We start from the raw sequence: 17,530 nt of genomic DNA on the forward strand, positions 1-17,530 counted from the left end.
GTTTTCAGGTACAATGCATTATAATCCCTCAGATTCGAGCATCCAAAACATTCAAATACTTGCAGCACATACTGGTAGTCTTCCTCGCTTATATCCTCCCCTGTGAGATCATTTCGGAAGGCAGATTTTGCCGGCAGAGCCAATTCGTCGTACACCGCAAAAGAATTAACGTGGCTGTATGGGAATACACTTTTACAAAGCAGAATTTCGTAGTCGTTTCCAAATACCTGCTTCCAGGCACTGGAATGCCTCTGCCCCCCCCCATGGATTTGACGGTTTCCACGACCTCTCCCAGGGGAGAGGTCGTGGAAACCGTCTGGAAACCGAGTGGAAACCGAGTGGAAGCTATTTTGCTATTTGAGCAGAAATGCTGGTATCTGAGGGTTTAATGCTGAGGGTAGAAATTCCTGTCTGAGATGAATCTGCATTTCACTGCAATTTGTTTCTTTTAAGTAATATTATTGAAATTCCACAGCCACAGTGAACAAAAAGGGATGGTTGTGTGCCTGCTCATGAAAGCAACTTGCATATCGGAATGACATGTGATGAGAGCGAACTCGCTCAGGTGCGCCAATGATGTAGGCGGACGGAGCATTACGTGAAACCAAGGGCAAGCTGCGAGCTTGAACATGCAGAGCAGGTTATTTTTTAGGCTATGACGACTCCCCGCACCCGTGCATGTTGGGGCATGCAGCGAGGTCGCCGCTATATAAATGGGGAGGATGTGTAAAGAGGCAGCAGTCTTCGCATCACTTCGGGAGTGTGCGGAGCTCGCTTCAAGAGTAAGTATTTTTCATCCACGCTCTGTGGTGCACGTTTTCTTAGTGTTTCTTCTTTTTTTTCAGTGCCTAGATGCGTGTTCTGCTTTTTTGATCCTCATGATATCGGGGATGATGAGCCATTGGAGGAGAATTTACAATCTTCTCCAGACATTTCACCTGCCAAATTGCATGCTCAGGTCGAGCGATCACATCCCCATGTGGACATTTCCTTCCTGCCTTTCTTCCAAAGTGATAGCGCATTTCGAGGTGTCGTCAAAGCGTTTGTGCTATTGGCATCTGTTCACAATCAGGGAGTAGAGGACTTGCGACAATATTTAATGTACCACCTCCACAATATAATTGCTATTTTGCGAGCACAAAGAATACCCTTTAGGTTTTGCATTTGTTCTGACGTTCTAATGATGAAAGAAAATCGAGGGGATGTAACCGCACACATAGCTCATTTTATGGCGCTTGCTCGCGAAGTCCACAGCGACGGAGCTATCGCAAATACTTTGATGGATGTGATTCAGGACTCCACCGGACACATTGAAAATTACCAGCGCGAGGGTAGTGGATTTGTATCCACTGACGTCCAAAAAGTTCAAATGTGTATTTCTGCTGTGAAAACTAAAAAATTTGGGTGCAATGGGGTACTTCCCACGAATCTGGCTAAACGCAGGAACGTGTTAACGAATATCCATTTACCAGCACACAAGGAGGGCGAATGTTTTAAATACAATACGCTCGCTCTCCTGCACCCACAGGAATGTGAAAATGTGAAAATTATGGAATAGATTACTGGTGGCCACTTACCCGTTTCATTTTCTGATCTGGACGAATTCGAAGACAAAAACAAGATATCCGTTTACGTGTACAAGTACGTCGATCAGGGAGTGCACGTGTCGCGACCCCCAAAACTCAGGTGTGAAAAGAAAATTCACTTATTGGCTATAGATGAACATTTTTTTGGAATCAAGTCCCTCGAACGATTACTGATGACAGACAATAGGTGTTTCGTATGCGAACGTTGCACGCGCTCTTTTAACGAGGAAAAGAGCATGGCGAAACATTGTCGCCTGTGTGCGGACGTGAACGAAATCTTATTGGAATTTTGCAAAGCTGGCAAATATTTTGTAGAATTTAATAAAATACAGTACAAGCAGCAGTACAACTTCGTCGTCGCATTGGACACGGAGAGCGTACTCGCGCCCAGTGGTGTTGGCATGCAGCGTCACGTCACCTCTAGCGTCTGTGTCGTGCTCGTGCGCACCCACAACTTGAAGGTGATGCGCGTCAGGACGCACCACGGTGAAGATTCCGCAAGGCAGTGCGTGAAGGCTTTGATAGAAATTCGGGACGAGATTGTTGCCCTGAATGCCTGCCCCGCCACAATGGTGCTGAATCATGAGCAACGGGGCGAGCACAGAGCTGCCACCCATTGCACGTACTGTAAGCGGGAGTTCGCGCGAGATCTACCCCATGTCCGTCATCACGACCATTCCAAGCGATGTACTGCCGGGGACACGAATTACATTGCGACGCTGTGCAGCCCCTGTAACGTGGCGTGCACGACGAGAGAAAAATTACCGTTCATGGTGCACAATCTGGCCTACGATTTGGCCGGACTGCTGCGGGAATTTCACCTTCTCGGGTGGAAGTGAGCTCCCTTCATCGTTGCCAGTTCCATGAAAAAAATTCGATCGTTCGAAATTGGCACCTTCCTATTCAGAGATACCATGCAGTACCTAAATTCGTCACTGGGAGAGCTCGTGGAAACTGTCAAATCCATGGGGGGCGCAGAGGCGTTCCAGTGCCTGAAGCAGGTATTTGGAAACGACTACGAAATTCTGCTTCGTAAAGGTGTATTCCCATACAGCCACGTTAATTCTTTTGTGGTATACGACGAATTGGCTCTGCCGGCAAAATCTGCCTTCCGAAATGATCTCACGGGGAGGATATAAGCGAGGAAGACTACCAGTATGCGCTGCAAGTATTTGAACGTTTTGGATGTTCGAATCTGAGGGATTATAATGCATTGTACCTGAAAACGGATGCCCTATTACATGCTGATGTAATGCAGCACTTTCGACGACTGTGCTACGACGCGCGTGGATTGGAATTGCTTCATTGTGGGGGCTTCATCAGGGGAGCAGGCGTCATTTGCGGGCTAACAACTCTCTGTGTAGTGGCTATGATCCCGATAAAGAGGAGGTGTGCATATCATACATAGATTGCAACAATCTTTACGGATTCACTATGGTAAAGCACCTGCCCGTCGGCAATTTCGAGTGGGTCAAGGATTTTAGCTCTGTGGATTTTATGCGTCACCCCACGGATTCGGAGGTGGGGTACATGTATGTGTGCGACTTGGAGTATCCAAAATCTATCCACGCTCTAACGCGGTACTTCCCCCTGGCTCCCGAGAAGCCGGTGTTCCCGGAGGAATGGCTCTCGCCATTCGAGTGAGGTCTTCTCGAAGAATTAATGTATCAGCCAGCTAACAGCAAAAAGCTGTTGCTGACGTGCAAGGACAAGGTCGAGTACGTCGTTCATTACGCACTGCTCGCACTCTACTGTAGATTGGGCATGAGGGTGACAAAAATTCACCGAATCCTAAATTTTTGTCAGGCACCATTCCTGCGTCCCTACATTGAGGACAATGTTGCCAGGCGCGTCGCCTCGGGCACGACGTTCGAAAAAAATTTCTATAAAATCTCAAATAATGCGGTCTTTGGAAGAACGCTTTTAAACAAATTTAACATGAGGGATATTCGAGTAGCCTTCGAGGAGGAGACGGCGAGTCGCCTCGGGAGTCGGGCAGAATGCGTGAGAATCGAAATTTTGTCCCCCGATTGTGTCATGTACAAAATGCGCAAAAGAGAAGTGCGATGTGATTTCCCCTTGCAGGTTGGCTTCACGATTTTAGAACTGAGTAAGTTAACCATGTACTCGTTCTACTACGAAACTCTGCTGAGCAAGCTCGCTTGTCCGGTGATTACCTGCTACTTTGACACGGATTCTCTGATCCTCGGCCTATTCTGCAAGGATTACGAAGATCAGTTACGTGTGATCGCCGACGACCATTTAGACTTGTCTTCCTTCGATCGGGGTTATCCACTGTACAGCGAGAGGAATCGTGGTAGGCTTGGTGCATTCAAAAGTGAAACCGGTAGCATACCCATAGAGGAAGTAATATGCTTGAAAGCCAAAATGTACTCCATCAAATTAGCTGGGGGAAAACAAATTGCAAGAGCTAAAGGGGTCAAAAAGAACATTGTGCGCAAGCACCTCCTCCATGATACGTACCACGATACCCTGTTCAAGCACACCAGCGTATCGCACGAACAGGTGTCAATAGTGGGAAAGAAACACAACTGAAGACGCAAGAAGCTCGAGAAGGATAAGCACACCTACCTGCTTGAATGCCCTGGTCATATCTTGACTATGACAGATTGACATGTGGTACCTATGCGGTCCGACATTAGGCTGGGCAAGAACACTACTAGATCACTACGGATGTGCATTCAACCACTGGACGTGAGCGTCCAGTGCATGTGGAATGTGTCAACTCACGGAGGATGAAACTTTTCTTAGCCGCTGTCCCGGAGACACGTACATGATTCGTCACTTCCGAGGAACCATGCCCAGCATCAAAGGAATCAATCTCTCTAAGACAGCCATGATGTACTCAATAAACGTTGCAATGTATTCCTTTTGCCTGTCTAAGATAGAGCTGTAGCGGGGTCACTGGGTTGGCCGATCAGCTGTCCTAGAAAGAGCCAATCAGAGCGAAGTGGACGGATCAATCAGCAATCAGTAGGTTTGGAGGGGCCAATCTGCGTGAAGTGGGTGGAGCCAAAAGGGGGCCTGTCAATCAAAGTGGTGTCATTTTGAACCAATCAGCGTGAAGGGTGAAGCCAAAAAGGGGCTTGTCAATCGAAGTGGGGTCATCTCAAACCAATCAGCGTTAATGGGCGAGCCAAAAAGGGGCCTGTCAATCAAAGTGGGGCCACCAACGAGAGGGATTAGAACTGGCTGGTGTTGGATTAGAAATTCCTAGAACTGGATTAGAAAAAGGATGTTCTTATAGCGGTCCCCCCTATACTACTTATGCCCTCTAATAGACCGGAGCGACGCCATTTGTTTCAATGCGGTGTTTAATTATGACACACTTTGCCAAATCTAAATTGGATGTAGCAAATACATCGGAGTATTTATGCAACATCATCTCAGGTACATCACGCTCCTGTGATTCGAGACCTTCTAAGTCAAACTTCAACGCCTCGCCTACCTTCCCCAGAGGATGCACTTTCCCACATTCTACCTGTGTCGCTCAAACCGCTTCAACATCGCTGTCTACCTCTTCCAAGCTGAAACGCGACGGTGTTATTCGGCGGGAGGACCAGTTCTTGGTGGGGATAGTTGACAATTTAGAAAGGCACAGTCCGCTGCGTCCCAACCTTAACCAGACAGCTGGCACCTTTAACTCCGTTCGTGATGTCTTCTATTCGGTCAAGGACCCCTAATTCATCGGGAGCTATATCGAAAGGAACCACACAGCTGACAACGCACTCCATTGAGGTACCTTTGAGGTAGGCGTACCTCTCGAACTCACCTAACCCCTACTGCTAAGTGAGGAAACTTTGTAGATGCATCTCTCCTGATTACGCATCCATCTGACCTTTTGCGCAAGGGTATCCCTGGTTTCCGATTCTGATTACTTCGTTAGCAAAGGATGTTTCTATGCCTTGGGAGCTCAGTATATCTTGTCCCAGTATACCCGATACATGTTCTGGGATCGCAAGCGTATCAGGACATATGAGGCAAATGTCTTCGAATTCGCTTTCACCGAGTGTTACATTAAGCTTGCACTGACCATTCAGGGAGATCGGCTCGCCAGTCACACCCACAGATCTCCTGTCCGGTCCGCGGTCCCAAGGTGCCATTTGGACAGCTTTTCCTTGCAGTTCTTGGACGGCACTTTCATTTATAAGAGTGACCCCGGAGCCCGTATCAACGAGGAGCTCAATCGGATGACCATTCACCTTTACAACACACGACCGGGCATGATTCACTCACATGTCCAATATGCACTACCTCGCTGTCGTCACTTCATAACTGTCCTCCCACGCGCGTGCCCCGCGTGGGGGTTTCTACACGTTTTTTGACTCCGTGCTAGCGTACGCTGGTTGATGCACTTCCTTTGGAATCGTCTGATTAGCGTAATATCGCGGGTGACTGTAGTTTAGGGGACAGTTTTTCGCAGAATGGCCAATTTCACTGCACTGGTAATCCAGGGCTATCTCTCGGCCGCCGTCCGTAGCCGCGCGCTGGCCCTCCGAGGCGTTCTTTTCGGACACCTGGCCACTCCCGAGCTTCTACCTTTTGCATTAACAAATCTCCTATTCGGGCAAGTCTCTCCGTCAACTTCTCAATGCCATATACAATCAAGTTATTCCTTTTTGAGCGATTTAATTCTGTTTATGCAGCCTAGTGCCTTTCATAGCCTCATTCGCAATCACAAGGCCTTTGGAGCTCTTTTCATTCCTGACAACGTGGTATTCAGCATCCCCACAAAGTGAACAGCATTACGTGTTAGCGACATGTTAGAAAAACAAGAAGTCAAGGTGCTGTAAGCATATTGATATTTGTGCATCATATTAACTTTCCCGAATTTTGATATTACCAAATTATTCGAAAAAGAAATCGAATAATCAGTAATGTGGCACTGATCCTTGAAACTTCATTCAACCAAAGTCCATGAAGACCTCACAAATATATCTTAAGATTGCTAGTTTGGGGATTTGAGAGGAAACGATCACATTTTGCAAGGATACGGTGATACAGTGAGTCCTTCAACACTGAATAATCCCTTCTGCATGAAGGGGAATTTAAAGGGAGTCCTTCATGTACTGGGTGCTTATTTTTATCCTTTACGGATTTTTTTATTAAAGAGCTAGGAGGGCAACATAGAAGTCGTCTAACTGCGATACCATTTTTGTCTCTAGCTAATATGAAACTCCTGTGATCTGAGCCGATAAGTCAATTTAGACGATAGATGGCGTCACGGGAACCGTGAACGCAGAAAAGGGTTAAAAGAATGGAGTAGTCGCATGACATCAACAAATTCCGTGTAGGAAGCTCCTTTACGGGACCCTTAAAGAATATGCAGGCGGAAAGTGCACGGTTGCTTGTAAGCCATTAACACATATCCCTTACTAAGGATGCGGACGAGCCTCGTATGCCCGTGTTTTCAATAGTTTGCAGCGGCAGATTTGAACAGTGTCCATTCTCGCGGGCTCAAATCAATCAACTATCTCCTGCAGAGAGAATAGAATGGAATAGAGTTCTACATGTGTTTATGAGGTTGGATGCGGAAGACGTCGCACTTGCAATATGCCTTCGGATGGTATTACAAAGGCTGATGCAGACTTGCAGGCGAGGAGTAAAACCGGAGTAGACCGGGAAGAATGCCCCTTATGCCCCTTAGAATGCACAGATAGTCCCGTTAAGTCGAGGTGCATGGTAGAGAATCCTGATGGTTCCATATTATGCCAAAATTCAAACCCTATCGTCAAACGTCCGTAGCACGTGTATTTGTGAGCCTCCATACTGACTAACGTATCTTTAACAACACCACACTCCGTTTCTCTTCATCTAAGCGGTCAGCGTTTTTGGTCGTGAAGACATTCGACATTCACGCACGTTCGTGCAATATTGTTCTAACACAGCTGGTGGACGGTCACGCGATTATTGTTCATGATAATATCTCTCACTTTGCGGCACATTTCATACAGTGGCTTAAACTGGAATAAGAGCGGTACCCTTTTGTACCCTTTTCATTACATGGAAGCCTGATGAAATGCCCACGGAAAATGCCATACTACTGCGCGACGGCATTGGCGGTAGGACGGTCCACATTGGCGTGGAATTGTGTGATATCCCTGCACAGCGCGAGGCAAAACTTGAATATCAAAGTGACCAAAACAAGATAAAGCGACGAGATCATTTCCTCGCGGCTTCATTGCCATGAATCTGACACAGGTAGTCCCCCTACTCGTAACAAACTAAGATGCTTCTGGTAAAATAAGCTTACTGAATTTTCTACCACAAGCTGCCAAATCAGGTCTCGTCTTTTGGTACAGGAAACCTTCGTCGCCACTATCGAATAAGAGGACGAAGAAACAAACCGAACATGTGGCAGCCCACATTTTCACATTATGATATTTGCGCAGCGGCCCGCTATGGAACTTCCGTGCCACCACGAACGAGGAAGAGAGCAGCGACTACTTGTGACGGAGCGAAGGCGCTAGCGCTAGGAGGACGCTGGCTTATCGGATGAAGGGTTACAGTTCGGTACTGTGCTTGCAGTAATTGTTGTAATGATGTACTATTTAATATTATGACTTCAAATAATAAACATTTGCTTTAAAATGACCCTGTAATGCGTGGTAGTCTGAACAGTACTGCAGTTCCCAGATAATTTTATAATGGGTCATTTCAGAAAAAGATGGATACGCATGCGCGAGGCGGTAGCGGGTCGAAGCGGGAATTTGACGAAGCAAATTGGTTCTTGACACGTGAAGCAGAAGCTAGTATTCCAAGTAGGGCCAGTAGGACACTGCAACGGACAGCACTGGCCCGAAAACCCGAGCCCGGCCCGATCTGGGTTAGGCATTGATATTTTTTTCTTCAAGTCTGGCAACATGCCCCACACCAGAAAACCGGACTGTAGGCGGGATTCTGATCCCTCAGTTCTTCCGCCTTTGGGCGCGGACCGTGCTCCGGTCTAGACCCACGACAGTTGTCCTAAACTGGTTGCTGCACATTTTTATTCACAATCTGGAACACAAGGGCTACGCGTGAACCAGCATTTTCAACAAATGTTGTTCATTTGCTGTGGCACCTAACTCACCTGCGTTAATTCGGCAACACAAAGGCGATACGGGTTGTTTCGCTTTCGTGACTGCACACGCATATTCATGAAACATCTGTCGGAGGCACAATACAACAGAGAGCCTTTCCTCGTCTACTGACACAGGACATACGCACCTTTGTTTACCTGCTGTTGCGACCTTTTTTTGCTGACAATGAAAGCTGCCGGGCACAACTGCCATAATGCAAAACTGCAGAAGGTCAACAACATTTCTTGTCCCAAACTTTGCTCTCGCTTCTCCCTGTGACGAAGCTCTCAACGTGTGCCGTATACTGCCACATAGCTGGTGGGTATCTATAAAATACCCATAATTGCACAGCGTCGACTACCTCTTAGTAACGCTGTCGATACATGTCTTCCATTGACTGAAATGCGTGAGCGTCCGAACCGTCATCATATCGCCGCGGCACCTTTCTTTGCCTTGAACCCGGGACACACGGTACTTCAATGTCGAACCTCTTCGCCTCCGTTTGCGTTTCGTTCCAGAAGCGCGAGAAGCGGTGCTTAAATTCAATAATACTCCAGTTGACATTTTCCATCAATTGTTCCGCTTGGTAAAATCTCAATCCCTGTTTCTGTAACGCTTAGCTCACGATCTTTCGAGAACACAAGCGTCAGGAGCGTGAGCATAAAAAAAACGTCTTGAATCTTGATAATACCTTCGCGAACCCACTTACTTTTGCTGCGGCCCCGTTTTGTTCCTCTAATGTAATCTCATCAAGAAATGTCATCAGTCGGCTGTAATTCTGAACAAGCGATCGCAGAGAGGAAGCTTTGAACGTCCAGTGTGTTGGGCAAAATTTTCGGAGGCTTGCGTTTCGGTCTTGTCCACACTCCTGGAACTCATGGAAGCGCTTTGGAGAAGACATGACGAAGTTTATAAATTATGTGGTGGTGGTGTTTATGGCGAGAGGGCTTGCCGTTGTCGGCCTCACAGAGGTGGGCAACGTCACGACTGACGCCCTGGGGAATGTGCGTCCTGGGCCGACTTCTAAGGGAACTGTGCCCAACAAACCACCCCACAAACGCCCAGCAAACCACGACACATGTCCAATCATTGGCTGTTGTCCCGGAGCACGATGTTAAGAACGTGCGCCACGCTGTGCACGTATATCGCTCGAGGCTCTTCGTGTCGTACCAGAGCTTGAACTTCACTGTGCTGCCCTTTCATGTTTGCCACACCGTTGTAGCACTGTTCACGACACTTGTCAATAGGAAGATTCAATCGGCCTCGTATATATTTCAAGATGGCGAAGAGTGTTGTCGCTCTGGTGTATGATGTACTAAAAAGCCGCAGAACATTTCCTGAACTTTTAAGTTCGCCCCACTGTTCAGAAGCATATTGACACTTGTTCCTTGACGGATACGTCGGTCGTCTTATCCATGATTGCGGCGTAATGCCCCGCTTCACGGACTTCATCTATCAGGGAACGAAGTACATCATGAGCCATCATTTCACACTATTCGTTGACTTTTTCATTATTGCCAACTGAAGGATGGGACAAGCGTAAGCTTGCCCACATCACAGTTCAAAAATAAAGCGCCACCTGTAGCAAAGCAAGCGTGCAACCCACTTGAACTTGGTGCGGCCAAGCCATGACTTCATTTCCGGTACGTCATTTGCACAAATAGGAGCTGTTGCAGATTGCTCTCTTTGTCGTCATGGCCGCGTAATGCCAACTCTGGAAAGCTACATACTGCAGACTTCATTATGTTTCTTTTTTTTTTTCAAGCGCTTTTCTTGTCGTTTTTATATATCTCTTCTTCCCTTGTACACAGCCCGACGCGACATTTTCTCCCTGTTTCACAGCTGTTAATGCATTCAATGCAGCCCTGTGAAAAATTCGCCGCTTCATATGACTGCAATCTCTTAAAAACTTTCTTCCAATAGGTGAATCAGCAATCCACAGACCGACCGCTGTGGCGTCGCTCATGATCTCAGTTGTCTCGCGACGTAAACCCCCTGTTTAATACCAATTGGTGAACCCGTTTTCCACAACAATTCGTTAAGAATCTGTAGTATTGACATTTAAATTACGCTTGTTCACACTATGGCTGCCACTGGACATAATACAAGTGGGAGCCTGGCAACATTGGAACGAACAGTTTTCGATCCGGATAAAACAATGACAGCATGACGGTTCTGTCACGAGTCCTTTCCTAGTACTCAACACCCTTTCAGATGTTACACTGGCGACGAGGATGGGATCGGATCGCCTGCCTTCATCAAACCTCGCAACAAGCAAGACAGCAGCTACTCACTGCCACAAAGGAGCTCCACACTGAAGCGTCAAGAGAGCTAGGCCTAACTCAACCGCGCACAAGATGGCCATCGCATCCGCAATCCCGTTCTTCAACTTCGAAATCACAGACACTGAGAACATCGGGTCGGAGTGGCAAAGATGGCTTTCCCGATTTGAGAACTATACAGTCGCCGCTGGAATATCTTCTCCTGCACAAAAGAAGGCGCTGTTACTACACTACGCAGGTGAGCGAGTTCACGAGCTGTTCGACACACTTCCCGCCACCCAACAAGCCTACAACGCTGAGAATGTCGATGTCTTCCTCGAAGCCAAAACAAGACTCGACGGATACTTCAAGCCCAGGGTTAACGCGACATACGAAATATTCCAGTTTCGCCAAGCTAAACAACTCCAGGACGAAACCACGGACCAGTTTCACCTCCGACTGAGACTTTTGACGCGAAACTGCGGCTTCTCCGACACGGAAACAGAAGTAAAGAACCAGATTATTCTCGCAACGAACTCGACGAGACTTCGTCGACTAGCAATGCAACAAGACTTGGACCTAACTAACCTGCTCAAACAAGCCCGCCTCCTAGAAGATGTAGACAAGTCTGCTACCATTATGGAGCAACAGAAAGAAACCGTCCAAGCAAATTTTCGCCGGCAGAAGGGCCGCAAACAACGACAACAACAGTCTCAAGCGCTTTTCAAGAGCCCACCACAACATCCACCACCAACTCAACAAACGGAGGGTGCGAACACGCGAGACCCAAACAGTCGTTGCCGACACTGCGGAGGAAAATGGCCACATCAAGGGGGTCAAGGTAACTGCCCTGCCAGAAACAAAAACTGCCACACCTGTGAAAAAAGGGGTCACTTCTCACATGTGTGCAAATCTCGCAGCAAATATCAGGTTGCTGAAATTACCCAGGACTCTGACAGTGACGAAAATGTGTTTGCTGTGGCAACAGTATCGAGTACTTCTAAGCAGAACACACCTCAGGTCGCCTTAACAGTAAACGGCACCACCCTAATGTTCACAATTGACACAGGAGCCTCGGTGTCCGTAATCAGCAGAGACACATTTTGTCAGCTACGAGGAAAACCGGAGATAAAAAAGTCAAATACCCGTGTCTACGCTTTTGGCTCCCAGCAACCGTTGCCAATAATTGGCAAGATCTGTGCCACGCTTTCCTACAAGGATAAGACAAGCACAGAGGACATCTTCATCATTGAGAAAAGTGTGAGCTCGATACTGAGTTTCACTGCAGCCACAAATCTCGACCTCATCAAAGTTGCATACACAGTCGACAAATCACAGTCTCCACTAGTCCAGTTTCCGAGCATATGCTCAGGGGTAGGAAAACTAAAGAACTTTCAGGTGCACTTACAGATAGACAAGGAGGTAGCTCCAGTTGCACAGCCCTACCGCAGAGTACCATTCGCACTAAGAAAGAAAGTGGAGGCAGAACTAGACCGGCTGCTTGCTTTAGACATTATAGAAGTGGCAGAAGGTGCAACACCTTGGGTGTCTCCGATCGTGATAGTACCAAAACCAAGAAACCCTGAGGAGATCAGACTCTGTCTTGATATGCGTTGTGCAAACAAAGCCATTGTGAGAGAGAGACATGTCTGCCCGACAGTGGACGACATCATCACTACACTGAACGGAGAAACAACATTCACAAAATTAGACTTGCGAAACGGCTACCACCAACTAGAGCTTGACCCTGAATCCAGAGTGATTACGACCTTCGCAACCCACGTTGGATTGTTCCGATACAAAAGACTGATATTTGGCATTAACACAGCTGCTGAGATTTTTCAGGACGCCATTAGACAAACACTGAGTGGCATCCCCAATGTCATCAACCTCAGTGATGACATTCTAGTTTTCGGAAAAACTCAAGCCGAGCATGACATTGCTCTCCACAACACCCTAGAAAGACTTCATGTCTCTGGGGTGACCATAAATGTAAGCAAATGTTCCTTCAGCCAGCCCGAACTGCGCTTCTTCGGATACCTCTTCTCAGCAGCAGGCATATCCCCCGACCCCTCAAAAGTGGAAGCATTTTGCCAGCTACAGCCACCTACGAACATCCACGAACTCAGGAGCCTCCTTGGAACTATAAACTTCTGTGGCAGATTTATTCCCAACCTGACTGATCTAACTTACCCTTTGAGGAGGTTGGCAAAAAATGCACTGAATGGGTATGGGGACCTCAGGAGGAACACGCATTCACGACACTCAAAGACAAGTTGTCGGCGGCATCCAGTTTGACATACTTTGATAGCTCCCTGGACATCACTTTGACTGTAGATGCCTCACCCACAGGCCTTGGCGCCATACTTTCACAAGACAAAAATGGAAAACGTGAAATAGTGGCTTATGCAAGCAAAGCACTCACGCCAGAACTCCTAGCAGCCGTATGGGGTACAGAACATTTCCATCTGTACTTATATGGAACCCATTTCAAATTGCTCACAGATCACAAACCGTTAGTGTTCATTCTCAACAACCGTCGAGCATCCCCATCTGCCAGACTTGAAAGGCTTGCCCTGAAGCTAGCACAGTACTCCTTCACTGTAGAACACACACGTGGGATCAGCAACCCATCTGATTATTTGTCACGACACCCGTTACAAGCAGTTACCCCAGCCACACCAAAACATCATCCATTCAACGAATATGTCAACTTCCTGACACAACTTTGCGTCCCTCGCAATATGACCCTAGAGGAGATTGTTCAGGAAACTTCACAGGATGTGCCTCTTCAACAAGTAATCAAGGCCTTAGACAACCCGTCCATGTGGTCCGAGAAGGCAGTACAACACTTCACCTCAGTCCGACATCAACTGTCAGTGAGTGACCTAGGCCTCATACTAAAGGAACACCAGCTCGTGCTACCCACTTCACTCCAACAACGAGCCATCACACTAGCACATCAGGGGCACCAGGGCATCACGAAAACATTAAAATTACTTCGGAGCAAAGTGTGGTTTCCCGGATGGAAGATCAAGTAAAAAGGAAATTGAAAAACTGCCTACCCTGCCAAGCCACTGTTGTAAGACATCAAAAAGACCCCATAGAGGTCCCATCAAAACCTGTGGTACCTTGGTATGCCCTCTCTATAGACTTCGCCGGGCCATTCCCAAATGGGAAATACGCAATGGTCATCATGGACGATATGTCACGCTATCCTGTTGTACACATACTTTCAAGCATTTCAGCTGCAACAGTGACTCAACGACTCAAGGACACGTTCAGTCTGTTTGGACTTCCCAAAAAAATACAGACCGATAACGGACCCCCCTTCCAGTCTTACGACTTCAGAACCTTCCTGCAAGACCACGGTATAAAGCACCACAGAGTAACGCCATATTGGCCGCAGGCCAATGGCGAGGTGGAACGTTTCATGCGTACTCTCAAACGATTCGTGCAAGCAACAGTCATCGAGGGAAAGGAGTGGACAAAGCAGCTTGGAATTTTCCTTTCGGCTTACAGAGCCACACCTCATGAGACCACGGGAAAATCTCCTTATGCCCTACTTTTCGGCAGAGAAATGAACTTTGCACTACCTAGCTATCTCGCCACAGAACCAGCACACGAAGATCACCACTTCATAGACTTGCAACGCCGTATCATACGCAAGAAATATGCCGACAACAAGAGAAACACTACTCCACACACGCTCAGTGTTGGGGACACGGTTCTCTGCAAGCGGGAACAGACAAACAAGACATCGAGTGCATATGACCCACTACCCTACCAGGTAACATCTGTCCAGGGCACTCAAGTCACAGCCAAGAGGCAAGGAAGCACCATTAAAAGAAATGCAAGCTTCTTTAAGCTAGTGCCGAATCATATCATCAGGACTCAACAACCCGAAGGTCACGATGATTTCCTCACTTGGATGGCAAATGCACCCGGGACAGACTTCTCTTTACCGAGTCACACGGAAGATCCCGTTCCTGCTGGTGAAAACACCCAAGACGTTCCCATAATGGACTATCCCAACTCCTCCCAGAAATCTCGTCCGCGCCGTCAGAGCAGACGACCTGCACGTCTCAACGATTTTATCACTGACTAAACACTAACATATATGTGTTCAAATTTTGAATATTTGTGCTATTGTCCTATCACCCCGTCCTTTTCTTTCCTGGGGGGATGATGTAGTATTGACATTTAAATTACGCCTGTTCACACTATGGCTGCCACTGGACATAATACAAGTGGGCGCCTGGCAACATTGGAACGAACAGTTTTCGATCCGGAATAAAACAATGACAGCATGGCGGTTCTGTCACGAGTCCTTTCCTAGTACTCAACACCCTTTCAGATGTTACAGAATCCTTGTCTTATGAAGCGTTCGAAAGAGGTACGTTTACCTCCGAAGCGGCGCATAGCAAGTTGCACAGAACACCTCTTCTTTGGCGGTATCATATGAGAGCCACTGGTAAAGAGCCTCCCAGCTGGGCTGGTAGCGTCGCCCTTTTCTTCCCTGAGGGCATTCAATTGGGGCAGTAGCTTGATTGGAGGAAGTCGTTACGACAGCGCCTGAAGAGCCGCTGCTATCCTCGGTGGTCGGTAAATCGAAGCTTCCGTACTGGCGAAAATACCGCTCTGTGTGCCTCTGTCTTCACCCGGAGGTGCACGCTTCTTAATTAGATACCGTTTCATCGGCGTGCGACTTCTGGCACATGTAAAACCAAATAAGTCCCGGTTACACTGCATTCTGTGTATTCGTGCAGCTGAGTCGAGCTAGAGAGCGCTACGTCTCATGACACCATGTCGTGGCGATTCATAAAAACGCCTCGGCCAGTAGACCCCTTCCACAAAAGAACAATATTTAAATGACTTTCTGTTTGAGGACATGGTTGACAGACACTTAACGAATTTGAAAATGGAGAAAAATGTACGCTGCGCGACATTCACACCATCAGGGTTGGCTATCAAGGAACCCTGCTGGAGACTGTCTCATTGAAAATCCTATGAAAATCTCATTGAACCTATTGGATATCATGTACACAAATATCATCCAGTGACTGCGAAAATCGTCATCCCCAATAGATGATTTGGGACAAATATTACATTGAAAATGGTTCAATACTCAATGAGTCTTAATGAGAAATCACAGTAAGTGTTAATGAGACGTAATGAGAAATCACAGTAAGTGTTAATGAGATGTAATGAGAAGTGGTGGCTTCAAACCCATTGAATGCCCCCGTCTTGTCTCATTGAATCAATGAGCCCCAGCAGGATATTTCTCATTGGAATGGTTCTCCATTTCTTTTCGCCAGTAGGTTTTTTGTGGTATAGTCACATTAGATGTGTAGAGCTTTCCAATGAGTGTAAATGAATTCCCGCAGAAATGAATTAGACTCAATGTGACTTGGATGATTTACTGGATAAAAGCACTACATATTGTATTCTATCACAGCACATATTCCAGCTTGTGTGTAATATTCTCAGTCACACTGTGCCTTCACAGATGCGCAATGTTTGGCTTGTAATACGGTCGTGCATCAGATAGTAAGAAATAGAAAATCCAAAAGATGTAATTAACATTTAGCAGTAGCTGAAGGCGCAACCTCTTTCACTCCTGCTCCTTTTCCGGGGAGCACCTGATGAAGCGCCACAATGCAGTGTAAACCGAACACTAGAGAAGAGGTTGGCAGAAGTCACTGTACAGAAGTAAGAGGCAAACAAATATGAAGGTATCTTGGACGGAGCAAAGTATGAAGCATTATCCCAGCCCGGTCAGGTCTTGTGATCAATTGACAACTTCTCTTATACATTTAATACCGATGGGGCACAAGTATTTAAATCAGCAAAATCAGCTTGGCCAATTCACGTGATAATAAATGAGCTGCCGAAAACTATGAGGCAGAAGCACATGCTTTTAACTGTGGTAAAGGAAAGCCGGTCATGAACACCTTCCTCGGACTCTGTAGACGATGCAAAGGATATTTTCAGTGGTGTGACGTGGAAGTCATGAAAGTCATGGAAGTCAGGAAGCATTGTTAAAAGCAGATTTATTGGACTATGCTTCTGTGTTGACTCCGTATCTCAGCCCCCCATGCAAAACAATGTCGGGTTTCGGGATCACCTGGTTTACACTTCGCAAAATAAACTTCGAGAATAAACTTCTCAAAATAAATCACAAAAAAATCCACGGTGTAAAGATAAAGCAGTAAAAATCAACTTTTGCGATATAAACGCTTCAGATTCAAACTTTCAAAATAAATCATCTCTGATTGGTCGACAGGCACGACAGCCTCAGAGCAGCGAAGGCTTCTGGCCCTATCGCCACCACCACCACCACCAAGGCTTCTGGCTCCCGCGTCTGAAAATAGTTCTCCGCAGGGTGTGGCTCTTTGCGGTGGGCTGTGAAGGAGAGTGCCGAGTCTGTGGACGAATCGTTTGCTCTATTTTTCTCCGGTTATCAGGATTCTGTTGACATTGCAGTTAGTGCTTTGTTGTGCTGCTCGCCTGTCAAATTTGAGTATGTCCAACTCTGAATTCGTGTCGTAAGTCACCAAATCAGATCCCATTGTTAGTTCCAGCTATGGTGGACACCTGC

The 17,530-nt window shown here is 47.0% G+C and overlaps 1 protein-coding gene across 1 annotated transcript; it reads left to right on the plus strand.

Annotated features, from left to right (window-relative positions):
* Positions 1-11,490: 11,490 nt before the first annotated feature.
* LOC135384294 (uncharacterized protein K02A2.6-like) lies at positions 11,491-13,227 on the plus strand. The gene has a single exon (XM_064613501.1). It carries the CDS (start codon positions 11,491-11,493, stop codon positions 13,225-13,227), a length of 1,737 nt encoding a protein of 578 aa, XP_064469571.1.
* The last annotated feature ends 4,303 nt before the right edge of the window (positions 13,228-17,530 follow it).

This window comes from Ornithodoros turicata, chromosome 2 (assembly GCF_037126465.1).
Source record: "Ornithodoros turicata isolate Travis chromosome 2, ASM3712646v1, whole genome shotgun sequence".
Classification (NCBI taxonomy): Eukaryota; Metazoa; Arthropoda; class Arachnida; order Ixodida; family Argasidae; genus Ornithodoros; species Ornithodoros turicata.

Coding starts and splice junctions, on each gene's coding strand:
- LOC135384294 (XM_064613501.1), top strand. CDS start 11,491: ATGCAACAAGACTTGGACCTAACTAACCTGCTCAAACAAGCCCGCCTC.